Here is a 14,450-nt window from a genome sequence, read left to right on the forward strand (position 1 = left end):
AGGGCAGCAGCAAATGTGACCCTGGTTGGCAACAGGACTGAGATGGCATGACTCAACCACCTGCTCTTTGAGCTTGGCTGAAGGGCAGCAGCCCCTCTTCAGCTTCTTTTGGGCACTGAGGATTGACTGTGGCTTATGTAGGGGGCCTGGTGGGTGGAGCCCTGGTTGTGCTGAGTGTCTCTAGATGAGCCCTTCCTAAGCACCGTCTTGGCATGCTGTCAGTGCCAGCACACTCCACACCAATGGGGAGGAGCTCAGAGTTGGCTCCATTGAGCCGGGGTCCAAATGCAAACAGAGCACAGCCTCCACAGGGCTCTTGAGAACTGGTTCTGGTTTTTCAGAGTTCTGGGACAAAACTCTTGACAGATCTTGCGGTGCTCCTAATGTCTCTCCCCCAGACACATCAGTCTGTGCGGTTGCCCCAGATCCCTCATTTTTTGAGGAGTAACGTTAGTTTGAACCAAGGGGTTTGATTCAAAATAACGTGTCCCGGAACGCACTTCCTGGTTCAAATCAGCTGGCGAGCGGAATAATGCGCGGGCAAGATTATGCTAATGAAGCGCGGGATAATTAAATCTCCGCTTCATTAGCAAATTTGGTCGGCTACATTTGCATCCCTAGCTCGAACTAGGGAGCAAGTGTAGACGTACCCTTATAGGAAAAAAAAAACAAATTGTCTGGTAGCACTTTATAGACTAACAAAACATGTAGGATGGTATCATGAGCTTTGGTGAACATTTCAGCTTGCCTAACCACAGTCTGACAGATCTGCAAGTAGCTGTCTTGTCACAAACCAGCTCTACAAGCCAAATACACAGAGAAGCCCTAGAATCCTGGTTCATCCACAAATTAAATTCACATGCTAATGGACTCAATCGTGATATTGACTGGTGGGAACTCTACCTACTTAATAACCACTGAAGGTGCTAACAGCTCCCTGAGTGGTATCTATCTATTGACTTTGATTTTTAGCTGCTTAGGTTTAAGTACCCATTCTCCAGATATTTAATGATGCTCTGTCTCCTACCCCCCTCCCTGTTTCTTCCTCTCTTCCCCTCCCCTTGTCTCCTATTTATTTAGGGTTTTCATATCCCCAAATCATAACTCCGGTCATCTGAAGAAGTGGGCTGTGCCCACGAAAGCTCATGATACCATCCACATGTTTCGTTAGTCTATAAAGTGATACCAGACCATTTGTTGTTTTTTACTCCAAGAAGAAATATTCATTATGCCTCCCTTTGCTCTTCCACCTAAACCGGATTATATTAGGAAGGTTAAGTCTGGTACTACTAAGGTAAAAAACAAGCTGAAAAAAACCTTTAAAATATTTTTTTGAATCCTCTTTATACATCAAAACAGCAGAAACCTACCCCACACCAAACACAACTCAACACACACCCACTTTTTAAAATATTTTTACAAGATATTTTAAATTCTTCCAGATGCCACATTTCATCCTTTTCAACTTTCTTTTTTTTAAAGACAACGTCTTGGACCTTGGTGGGATATCCCATCGTACCATAAAAAGCGCACACGGCAGATCCTCAGAGATGTCTCATTTCACATAAAGAGTGGCCAGATTATGGCAATTTTAGGAAACTCTGGTAAGTAGGCCAAAACTTCCAAATCTAAAACAGTAGTACTTTTTAAAAAAAGTACATACCACATTAACTTTGTAGAATGTTATGATTGTGGCACTTCTGTAATAAGGCCACAATGCAGACAGTATTTATAACACTGGTTTACTTACTTAGTTAAATAATTGACTTCTTGATTGATGTCAACAGTCTCTAGCTGGTGAATGGCCTTCTTGGCAGCATTACTCTGGTGAGGATTTCTAAAGCACAGTCCACCCCCTGGACACCAGAATATGCTCTCCCATTGCCTACCCTGAATGGGCTGGGAAGAAGCTGGCTATTTTGGCTTTAGAACACTTGTAGATTCTCACATCTTTGAGGTCACTTTGCAGTGCACCAGTGATCTTAGCAAGGCCAAGAAACTAGCCAGAAGGTTTTTATTTTTTAAAGAATGGAACTCTTGCAGACTATCAAAGACTTGTTAAAAAAGAAAAGCTGTATCAGTGCATGCATGGCCATTGTCAGCCCGTCTCTTTAGAAACATGGCATTTTCAGTCAGTCTCCATATAATATATGTGTGGTCATGCTCAGAATACCAGGAATGGTGAGTTACCATGTTACTCCCTGCCTCTAGTACGGCAGGGTCATGACCATGGTAGCTTTAAGTTAGTGTCCTGACACTACCAGCCTTTCAGCCACTCAAGCACTCTCCTGCAAGCTGTGCCAGCCTTGTCTTTGCCATGCAGGTTAACAATAAGTGCATTCTTGTTCCCAGGTCCTTTGAAGCATTCCCCTGTGATATCCAGCCCCTGAACTGAAAGAAAGAATGAGGAGTCAATACGAAACAAATGGTCACAATTATGATGCATGCACATTAGATGCATGTGCAATGTCTTGGATAATGGAATCATGACCCCTGATTGGGGCCAATAGGTACTGCTATAATAAAAATAATATATGAATATAAATGAGATTTTTTTAAACTAACAGGCTCTGGAAAAACAACTCTGCTGGATGCAATATCAGGAAGACTGATACATAAAGGAAATTTCTTAGGTGACGTGTATGTGAATGGGCAGAACTTGAAGAAGGAACAATTTCAGGACTGTTTCTCATATGTTCAACAGGTTGTTTTTTAATTTAATTCATATGCATAGAGCCTTTTGTTAGTGATGATAATAATAGAATCATACAGCACGATTATGATTTCCATAATCCTGCCGTAAATCAGAAATGACTCTACAGACGTCATTGAAACTATGCTGGCATGAAATGTGTGTAAAGCAGAACCACACCTGGAGTTACAATACTGTTGTTCTTTTCCTTTTTTAGAATGATTCCTTGTTAGGTTATCTCACCATACAAGAATCTTTGACTTACACTGCTTTACTCGCACTACAAAAGCGCTCTAACGACTTCATCAGAAATAAGGTCAGTACGTTTTATTCTTCCACTGAGACAAGCAAGACAGTCTCATAGGCATTTCATGTATGCCCAGCAGGTCAGACACACTAATGTCACAGACACTACCTTTCAGCAGATTTGGATTCCCGAGTTCAATTAATGCTCTCACATTATCCTTTCATCAATGGCACTTTTCATCCCTAGATCACAACATGCTTTATAAAGGAATTCATGTATCATCATTCCTATTTTACAAAAGAGATACATATAGCTGAAGTGAATTGCTCAGGATCACACACGAGTTCAACAGCTGATCCAGGAATAAAACTCTTCAGTCTTCTGACTGGCAGTTGTGTACCATGCTGCCATCTGGGAAAAAAATGAATATGTTGGAATGAAATTACTGTTGCTGTAGCTGTGTCAGTCTCAGAATATTAGAGAGATCAGGTGGGTGTGATAGTATGTTTTATTGGGCCAGCTTCTGTTGGTAAGAGAGACAAGCTTTCGAGGGTACACAGAAGACCTGAAGAAGAGCTCTGTATAAGCTTGTCTCCCTCATCACCAAAAGTCAGTCCAATAGAAGGTACTCTTACCCACCTTGTCTCTTTGGAATGAAAAAATCATTTCTGAATCAGTACCAATTGCTACTGCATGGGAGAATGAATTTGATACCAAGTTCAGAACTCCTTTAGTACCCATCCCCATGGTATCTGAGCACCATTACATACATTAGAACGCCATCATTTCCCTCCTGGAAGATGAACAAAGCTTATATAGCCTCCCTCCTTATTGCTGCTTTTCTGTGAGAAGTCGAAGATTATATGTATTTTTTAGACCCTGACAGAGTGATCAGCTCTGCACACAGTAGAGAAGAAACACTCCTGTCCCAGTGATCTAGCAATCTAAATAGAGACAAGGAAAATGAAAACTAAATGGACTGGGGAAGACAGACAGAAAGGTGTATCCAGGTCATTAATTTCCTGGTGTCATTTGTGCCCATCCAGGTGCTTTATTTCACAGAGCTGGCAATGGATGCCATTTTTACAATTGTCTGGGGAAAATATATGAATTCTGTCTGTGCCTTATACTGGGTGAAATGCAGGTACAGCCAGCTGTTTGGTAGAAGAACATTCTAGCAAGAGGGCAAATGGCTGCTGCCAGGAAGTTTTTGAGGTATGGAAGTCTATGGAAGTTTGTGAAAAGTTGCCAAAGATAGTGACCTCCAGGCAAAGGTGCTACCCAGCAAGTGTGGAGTTCCAGCTTCTGAGAGATGCCATCTACTTAGAGCCTAGTCTCCAATCTTTAATCAAGCAAATGTGAGTTGTGCTTGAGTAAGGTCACAGAACCTGGCTTTTTGTCAGTGAAGCACAGCTTCCTGGTTCTTTAAAGCCCTACATACTGATTCTCAATTATACAAAGGCTCCTATAGACTGCTCTAGCCTTGCTCACTTTAATGCTCCTTGATATGATGAAAGAAAGCTGTACAGACAGCCACAAAAAATCCTACCACAAGATGTTTTCTTTGCTGTTTTGAGCTACAGATCAACACCAGTAGCCTCTACTGGATATGCAGTCCAGCACAATTCTTGATAGGAAGACAATTGAAATTCTGTTCTGATTTTGGAAAACGCATCTCCAAAGTGACCAGAGATGAAGCAAGTAGCCACATTGAATAAAAAGGCAAAAAAAGATTATCAACACTTTTATGATAAATGTCACTCAGTTAAAGAACTGCTGGGTCTATAATATCACAAACCATTTGTGTCAAATTGGATGGAGAAAAATGATGGACAACTCCAGCTGTAATAAAGAAAGAGAATTAGTTCCCAAATTATATGTGATTGAAGCGGACAATGGAGAGTTTAACAGAAATCATAGACATCTACAAAAAGCATATTCCTCAGAAAGATCAACAGAGAAAACTTTAGGATGGCAGATAGAGAACAATACTCAGACTGCCAGTCATTTAAATTAATGGACAGCCAGATGGCTAAGATGTTATGATGGTGTATAATTAGAAAACCAGTGTCAGAGACACTTGACCCCAAGGCTGAACTTTAAAAATTTTGTAAATGGTTAATTGAAAATGAAATTCTACCTTCCCATTCAAGGATCAAATACAAATAAATTCAGATTATTGCAAATAACTTACACTAACACGAAGTGTGGACAGCATGTTGGGGACAGTTTAGAATGATATAAGCTGTTTCTTGCAATTTTTAATATTGTGTGCAGCTGTCTGAGTTGGGCATTGAATATTATTTCACATTTTTAAAATTGTAACTGTTTTGCAGGTAGATGCTGTTATGACTGAGCTGAGTCTCAGTCATATTGCTACTAGTGTAATTGGAAGCCGTATTTTTAGGGGAATTTCTGGAGGTGAGAGGCGTCGTGTTTCAATTGCAGCCCAGCTATTACAAGATCCTAGTGAGTACTGAACAGCTTTTCAAAATAAAACAAATATCTTGTCCTTTTCATTATGCTGTCACTTTGTGCACACTCCCACCACCCACCCCTAAATAACATTTTCAAATATAATAGCACTTTTCTTCTGTCACAGATCTACACTCCAAACTTCCATTGCTTTCAACTTGCAGACTCACTGCATAATCAGCTCTGCAGAGAGGCAGATATGTCTAATGACTAGAACACAGGCTGAGACTTCTGTTTTGTCACTGGCCTATTCTGTGGCCTTGGGCAAGGCACTTGCACCCTGATAGTTATGTTTAAGCAGATGCCTAGTTCTTATGGATTTAAGCATGTGTTAAAAAACCATGTGCTTAAATGCTTTATATCTGCCCATCTTTAAAACACAGCCAATGAAACTTACATATTTTAGCGGGGATTTGTAAGGATTAATTTTGTAATGATTGTTCAGCACTTTGCTTTCAAAGTGTAATGTATGTGTTCAATTTTATTATTTATTATATTTATTCTTCATATTTATTTATTTGGCTATAAAACAGAGTCCAAAAAGCACTCTATACACAAAGGCTACATCTAGACTGGCATGATTTTCCGCAAATGCTTTTAACGGAAAAGTTTTCCGTTAAAAGCATTTGCGGAAAAGAGTGTCTAGATTGGCACGGATGCTTTTCCACAAAAGCACTTTTTGCGGAAAAGCGTCCATGCCAATCTAGATGTGCTTTTGCGCAAAAAAGCCCTGATTGCCATTTTCGCGATCGGGGCTTTTTTGCGCAAAACAAATCTGAGCTGTCTACACTGACCATTTTGTACAAAAGCTTTTGCGCAAAAGGACTTTTGCCTGAATGGGACCAGCATAGTATTTCCGCAAGAAGCACTGATTTCTTACATGAGATCATCAGCAAACTCAACTTGCCTTGACAATTACTTAAAACTGCAGTCCAGTTGGAATAACCATTTGCAGTATAACAGTGCTCATACATAAATTAACGCAACCAGCCAGTAAATGATGCATACCCCACAGCTTAGCAAATGCAATTTTTAGAGCACTGATATCCTACTTTCTTGATCACTCTTGTGAAGAAATTTATGATTTCTGTTGGAAACATAAGAGAGACCATTATATTGCAAAATTAAAAGCATCAACATCTGCAGTTTGCCACATTAATTCAGCCAATGATGAAATGGGATTTGAATTTCCCTTGATAAATGATGAAATATTGAAGTATGCACCGTCTGAACTCTGGTTTAATGACAACAATCATAGAATCTAATCAAACCGGTGGACTGTCAGGTGGGGCATTTTCCATGCTGTATCTCTTTTGTGGAAAAAATAAAATAGTTTGGGACTGTCTCTCCTCCTCTTCCTCCTCCTCCAGCTCTCACACCCTCAAGTATAATAAAATACACATTAAAATGACAAAGAAAATAATGCAGTAATAAGACTGTTTAATGTACAGAACTACATTCTGTACTACAGGATAATTTAAAATAGTCCATTATATAAAGCAGTTGTGTATACTGTATGCATGCAGAATACATATTTTTAGCTAATTTTACATATCCTTATAAGCATCATTTTATAATGCTAATTCTAAAAGCTGACAAACCCACGAATCTATTTTGGTAGCTTCACTGAGAAAAAGTGAACATTAAAAAATGATCAAATTCTAATTCTGAGTATCAAAGAGAGGACCTGATCTTATTCACTTCAGTATTCACCATGGTTGAAATTGGATCATCGAAGCAAGTAAAGCAGGGGTGGGCAAAATACGGCCTGTGGCTGCCCTGTCAGACCCTCAGGAAGGGAGGGTGCGCCATCTGCCTCTCTGCACCAGAGGAAGGGGGAAGTTTCACGCACTGCCCCCACCCCCAAGACAATCTTTCAATTCCTATTGGCCGGTTCTCATTGGCTGCCCCTACCCGCAGCACAATCCCACTCCTCCCTGTGGGTGGTTCCTGCCAATTCGAGCTGAGAGATTGTGCTGGGGGCAGGGGCAGTGCATGAGCAGTCACACTGCTCTGAGCCCTGTTGGGCTGCTCGCCAGGAGCCACCCAGATAAGTGCCTCCTGGCCAGAGCCTGCCTGTGACTCCTCAGCCCCTCCTGCACTCCACTTCCTGCTCCAGGTCAGCACCCCTTCCTGCCCCAGGTCACTGCCCAAACCTTCTGCACCGCACTGCTCCAGGTCACAACCCCTCTCAGATCCTGCACCCTTCCTACAACCCTCCCCCAGGCCACAATCCTCTTCTGCATCCATAACCCCTCCCAGACTCTGCACCCCAATCCCGTGCCTCAAATCACAACCCCCTCCTTCACCCAACCTCCCCCTCAGATACCACACCCTCTACTGCACTCCAAATCCTTACCATAAGCTCTCTTCTGTACCCAACCTAATTCCAAACGCTGAACCACTTCCATAGAAAAGTGTAGCCCTTGACCACTTACCAAAATCTAGGAGTGGCCCCCATCAAAAATTATTGCCCACCCCTGAAATAAAGACTGAGGGATCAGGCTAGAGAAATAAACCTATTGTGTGCATAGATTTGCATGGCTTTTAGAGGTACTTCTACAGTGTGCCTATATGAATGTCTATAAAGGACAGAATCTATAGAGTTTGTTCCCCATTTAACTGAATTTTCAGAAATTATCCCTGTTATATTCGCAGAGGTCATGTTACTCGATGAACCAACTACAGGACTGGACTGTGTGACTGCAAATCAGATCGTCTTGTTGCTTTCGGAACTTGCACGCAAAGACAGAATTGTGATTATTACAATTCATCAGCCACGGTCAGAACTTTTCAGAGTAAGGAATATCCAAATGATAATAGCTTCCTACTGAGCATCACTTCATGTAGGTTTTTCTGACAATGAGAGTTATTTACACAAAATTAAATACAGTCTATTTTCAGATCCCTGCACAAGATCCCATTTTTCACCATATTAAATTCAAGTTGCTTATCCTCACCTTTGTGGCCCTTACAGGTCTACCCTTTTCCACTTCTTTGTTCTTGTCTCATGTCTAATCACACTTCCCATTGATCCCTCTGCTGTACCAATGATACTAACTCTGCCTTTCTGAACTGTTATATAAAAAGTTCTCTTTCAAATTCCTCTCCAAATGTCATTTCTTCTGAGAGACGAGAAATTGGCCAGCTAATAATTACTAGGTTGATAATGGTTAGGTTAGATATAGTTGTGTTTATTTTTTTTAAATGACAATGTATATAATGGCCAGCCTTACATGATTTTTTTTTGTACCCAAAACACTTTTAAAGGGACCTGGTTTTCAGGTAGTAGTAAACATCCTTGTCTGACCTTCCTGAGTCAGATCTTTGCAAAGACTTCACAGACTCAGATTACTGAGAGACAGAAAGAATCTGTGACATGACCAAGGTCACAAAGCGAATCGGTATTAAAAATGAGAACTCACAAATTCATTTCCCATTTCTGTGTTTGGACTGCAACTTTCTCTTCAGATCCAGTAGGATCCAATACCTTTAAGAAGAGTCAGTTCTAACAGATTAGAATTAAAAAGACATTTGGCAGTGCAGAAATACAATAAAGAAATTTAATAATGAGGCAAATCTATGCTTCCTGTCAAAGACCCCTTTGATTTACCAAATTGTAAAGTATTACTATGGCATATTACTATGGCAAGTACTATGCCATATTACTATGTTTTCCTTGTTAGTACTATGTTGCTCTCATTAATACATATTATATTGTCCAACCAGTTATTTGACAAAATTGCCATCATGAGTTTTGGAGAATTGGTTTTCTGCGGGGATCCTTCAGAAATGATCACATTTTTTAGTGATTGCAACTATGCCTGTCCTGAACAATCAAATCCTTTTGACTTTTATGGTAAGTTTGTCCAATTTGTATTCACAAAGATATTGGTATTTTATTCTAGGGAAACAGGTTGGAATTTTTGTAAACATAACTTATTCTAATTCTTCTCATTCTTTGTAATTGTGCTAAACTAACTTGTTCCATTGCATCTAAATGGGGATCAATGATATAAAACTATGCAACATAATGAAAAGAACAACTGCTCTTAGATCTGAGAATAAAAATAACTGTAGAATTAGTAACAACATAGTTTAGGCCAGTTTTGAAAACACGCTGCTTCTTTCTAGTATGATACTTATTTTAACCTGTGAGATATAGAACATTCAGATGCCATAGCTACAGGCAAACAAGAACCAGAAAAGAAAGTGCAAACTGCTGTAAATTTCACTATGGATCAGTAAACAGTGAAAATACACATTAGCACTGCAATAGAACAATATGACATAATAGGGCAGGGCTACTCAAAACACAGCCTGTGGGCCACATGTGCCTGCGGTCCATTTGTTTACGGCCCATGGGTGGGAGACAAAACACAAAAAGTAGTCAGTATAATGGTCTTCTGTTGATATGTGTTTTAGTAGTTAAATTCCTGAACTGTCATTGCTCATTAAAAGTGTTGTCATATGGGTGGAAATCGGGGAAAGGCATAAGGATCTTGTGCAAAAAGGGGTTTTTGCGCAAAAAGGAAACGTCCACACTGCTTGTTTTTGCGCAAAAACCCCTTGCGCAAAAACAGATCGGAAGAGAATATGCAAATGAAGCACAAGAAAATGCTAATCCACGCTTCATTTGCATTGCCTCTTCCAGCAAAGCTTGTAGTGTAGCCGTAGCCTAAGAAGTTCTGCAGCATTATGCAATATGTGGCTCTTACTGAAGAAAACTGTTGATTTAAAACAAAACATGTACTTGCCTCACAGTAACTATGGTCCCTCAAGAGATTTTGCGTATGTGACTAGAATCTTTGGTTTGCAATGTTTGTGTGGTGTCACCTCTACTTTTCATTCATAGGCTGAAAGTGATTTTTGGTCAGTCTCATTAGTCCCATTTTACATATGGGGAAATTGAACCACAGAGCAGTGACATGACTAGCTCAAGGTCACCCAACAGGCCAGTGGCAGAGCTGGGAATAGAATATAGGTGCTAGTCCAGAGCTATTAGGCCACATTGCCTTTCCTTGGCCTTTCTGATCTCTGGACGAAGCTTGATCAAAAGGGGAGATTTTTTGTCCCACATCAAAAAATCATACTTGATGAATAAAGCTTGGTATTTCAATATGTCCGGTTGGAATGAAATGCAGGAGTAAGATTTCCTTCCAAAGAGATACAGCTTTTAGGGATCTTGCCCACAGTGGAAGAATGGAAGATGTCAAATAACTTATGGGCCTTTTATCAGTCACTAAGATCTCAGTCCTCAGTGTGACAGCAATCTGAGACAGCAGCTCTTGAAAAGCCCTGAAATAATCCAGAGCCAAAAAAGCTCTTTGTCAGGGGGGAAGGAGATGATGATGAGTCTTTGGGAGAAGATGAAGGGTACTGGTCTAGCGGGTTTAGGACCTGCCTTCTTCAACTATCAGGAGTTCTTTATCCCCATCAGCTTCTATGGGAGGTTTTGAGATTGAGAATGACACCTTCTATATCTGCATGACGGTTAGGAAGAAGACCCCATTCTGGAAGGTGGGCTTCAGAAAGTCTAAAATGGCAATGATGGAAAGAGGTATGGTTAAGGTTCAGTAAGTTGAGCAGGTTAATTATGATATTGTTGATTGAGCTATATTCATCCAGATAGTGGAATTAGCTCTTGTAATCAGGGGTGAAGAACCATCTCTTAATCTGAGTGAGTAAGAAGGTGAATGCTCCTGGCTGGATGGTGAGGAAGAAGTTGGAGAAGAGGAGGTGGTGCTAACCTCTACAATTATGTTGCTACCAGGATTTTAGATATTGGAGATGGTGTTGGATGAAACACCCTTGATAAAAAGGATGGTACTGGAGAGAAAGGAAACATCCATCAGCAATACATCAAGCAGGGCAGCTAGTAGCTCAGCTACCAGTGCTGCCTCAAATATCAGTACCATGATTATTGGTGCTAAGGAATTGGGAACATACCTAGGGACCAGGGTAGCTGAGCTAGAGCTGAACCATGGTCACTTGCCTTATAGCAGTGTTTCTTAAACTATGTTCTGCGGAACACTGATGTTCCGTGAACAACTCACAGATGTGCTGCGACCTCTTCTTCGTTTTTGTTACTGTTTTAGGTTTTTTTGTGTGACAAAATAATTTATTTTTGAAGAAAATTGTTATAGGTGTTCCTAGGGTATTTTCTAATTAAGGAAGTTTTTCTGCTCAAAACATGTGGTGGTTAAAGGTGCTGCAACCGCATTTTGGCCTGACCTCCCGAGTCTCCCTGGTTACTCCCTGGCTTTTTTTTTTTTTGCTTGTCAAATTTTTATTAAACCCTAGGTTTTCCGCATAAAAATATATTATTGTTTGGTGTTCCGTGAACTCAAAACGTTTAAGAAACACTGCCTATAGCATAAGAGTATTTTGTATTCAGTACTTGGGAGGGGAGGGGAGTGGAAGTGAACAGCTTTTCTTAGGCTTTTCAAATTTTCTTTTCTTAGGGGAGAAAGGCCAGTGCGAGAAATTGTGCTTCATCTAAGCTGCTCATCTGCCTTGCCTCACTGTGGAGGATAGTACTGTGATCTTTGGTGCTGGAGAAGCCATTAATGCTGATCTGATCTTTGGCATGCTATGGATTCCATCTGGCTTGTCAATGCTGGCTCATGTTCCAGTTGATGGAGTGATGACAGTATGGGACTTAGAAGTGAATAGTTCCATCTGGTAGCTTGATGTCTGCTCTTCAGGGTACAAAGTGCCTCTGATAGATTCTTCCAGATGATATAAATCTAGATGGGTGTCTCTAGATTTTCTTATTCCTGAGTAGAATGACCATCAAAGCAATGGTTAGGCATGTGGCTCTTGTTGGGATTAAATAAACATCTAAGGCAGTCTGTAAGGAGAATGAGATTGACACAAGTTGGGAAGAATGAAGCCCAAAGACTTTGAATTTTCTATTTTATGTGTTTGTTTAAAAAAACCCAAATCAAAGTAAATGTAAGTACATTTTTAAAGAAAAATGATGGATTTCTATGGAAATAAGCTTTAAGTGGCTAGGTAAGGATGAGCTTGAAGAATGTGGAATCAGACACAGACTGGCTACGTCTACACTGGCCCCTTTTCCGGAAGGGGCATGTAAATTTCAGCAGTCGTCGTAGGGAAATCCGCGGGGGATTTAAATATCCCCCGAGGCATTTAAATAAAAATGTCCGCCGCTTTTTTCCGGCTTTTAAAAAAGCCGGAAAAGAGCGTCTAGACTGGCCCCGATCCTCCGGAAAAAGTGCCCTTTTCCGGAGGCTCTTATTCCTACTTCGTAAAAAAAGGGCACTTTTTCCGGAGGATCGGGGCCAGTCTAGACGCTCTTTTCCGGCTTTTTTAAAAGCCGGAAAAAAGCGGCGGACATTTTTATTTAAATGCCGCGGGGGATATCTAAATCCCCCGCGGATTTCCCTGCGACGACTGCTGAAATTTACATGCCCCTTCCGGAAAAGGGGCCAGTGTAGACGTAGCCACTGGTTTCATTTTGCTGCCACTGGTGTTAAGAAGAAACTAAGGGATGATTTCAGCCATTCTTCCTTTAGATTTTGGGGGCAGAGCATGAGAATGTGCAGGGCATAAGTCAGTAAGGAATTCCAGATTCCTATTCTAATGTGTATTGGATGCCTATGCACTTAGAATAAAATGTATTCAAAGAACAATTTTTTAAATCTAGTATATTTGGGTGGCTGATTGCTGACAGCTGTTTAAACACTGACTAGTGAATCCCAAAATGCCCAAGAAATTGTACTCAGAAGTGTGGCACGTACCGAGGGAAGCAGGCTTTTTTTATTGTTCTGGTGGCATTCTGCCTTTAACTAGGAGAGAGAATGATTGTAGACATGAAGCAGGAATTGGAAAAAAAAGCTGAAAACTCTAATATGACAGTAAGGATAATTTTGTCATGAATTTGAATAGCCTCAAAGTTACAAGTTTGAGGTTTAGACTCATATTTTAAAATGTTCAGTAAACACAAAGTACTGCATTCTTCAGATGTCAACTTTTGAATGAGAAGATAAAGAAAAAAGTTTAGATAAAGAATTATAAGTTTTCTGAAAATTGGTAGCTTCTGTGCATTCTGACTAGGGATGTTAGATATAGTGTAACTGAATAGTCATGTAACCACATAAAACGTAGCAGTCACATGACTATTCAGTGGTTCCCCAGAGGTGGGTCTGGCAGCCAGTGTGCTCCCCACTCCCTGGGACCCCCATAGCATGCTAACTGTTGGCTCTCAATCAGAGGCAGCAGTGTGGGGTTGTAGGCAGAAGCTGGTCCACAATGGGAGCCTGTTTAAAAATCAGTGGCAGCCATGTGATGTGACAGCAGCCATGGGAAGCTCGGATCCCCCACAATCAGGGGCTGCTGCGAAGAAGAAGCCTCTATCTGTGACAGAGGCTGATCTGTGGGATGTGAGCAGCCTCTTCTGATCCCCCCTCCCCACTACTGTCTGATAGAGGCAGCAGTGTGTGGGGGGGAGCATCATGGAGCCGGTGTTGGGGGAAATGGCTTTTAAAATGGCTCCCACCTGCTCTGGCTCCTGTCTCCCCCTCTCGCTGCCTCTGTAGAAGGTAGCAAGGGGGCAGGCACGTGGGTCCATAGAGCCAGCACACACAGGGAGCTGGCTTGAAAGCTGGCTCCCCACATATATTGGCTCCAGCCTAGCCCCCTCATTCTTTGAGGCCACAGCGTGGGGATGAGAGGGGCAGATGGATCTGGTGATTGTGGAAAGTTGGCTTTTAAGCCAGCTCCTCCTGGGCACTGGGTCCCACTACCTCCCTTGCTGCCTCTGATACAGAAGCAGTAAGCGGGGGAGAATGCATGTAGACAACAGGATTAACTAATAAACTCAGACTTATCAGTTAATCGTGTGGTTGGCTACATAATGACATCCCTAGTTTTGACTATATAAACAGGCCCTGACTATATAAACTGACCTGAATCTATCACTCATGTCAATTTTCACTATTGTCACTTGTAATTTATAGCAGTATCAGAGGAAAATGAAGCTTTATGTTTCATAGAATGAATTATATTGAC

At 41.1% G+C, this 14,450-nt stretch overlaps 1 protein-coding gene across 1 annotated transcript in view; it reads left to right on the top strand.

Annotated features, from left to right (window-relative positions):
* ABCG5 (ATP binding cassette subfamily G member 5) overlaps positions 1-14,450 on the top strand; it is a 43,656-nt gene that overhangs the window by 7,575 nt on the left and 21,631 nt on the right. Inside the window, exons 2-7 of the mRNA XM_006138194.5 lie at positions 1,483-1,604; positions 2,568-2,704; positions 2,910-3,008; positions 5,276-5,408; positions 8,073-8,212; positions 9,144-9,273. Coding sequence (XP_006138256.2) covers positions 1,483-1,604; positions 2,568-2,704; positions 2,910-3,008; positions 5,276-5,408; positions 8,073-8,212; positions 9,144-9,273 — 761 coding nt within the window. The remainder of the gene's footprint in view (positions 1-1,482; positions 1,605-2,567; positions 2,705-2,909; positions 3,009-5,275; positions 5,409-8,072; positions 8,213-9,143; positions 9,274-14,450) is intronic.

The sequence above is a fragment of the Pelodiscus sinensis genome, chromosome 3 (genome assembly GCF_052426305.1).
Source record: "Pelodiscus sinensis isolate ZL-2025 chromosome 3, ASM5242630v1, whole genome shotgun sequence".
NCBI classification, from domain to species: Eukaryota; Metazoa; Chordata; order Testudines; family Trionychidae; genus Pelodiscus; species Pelodiscus sinensis.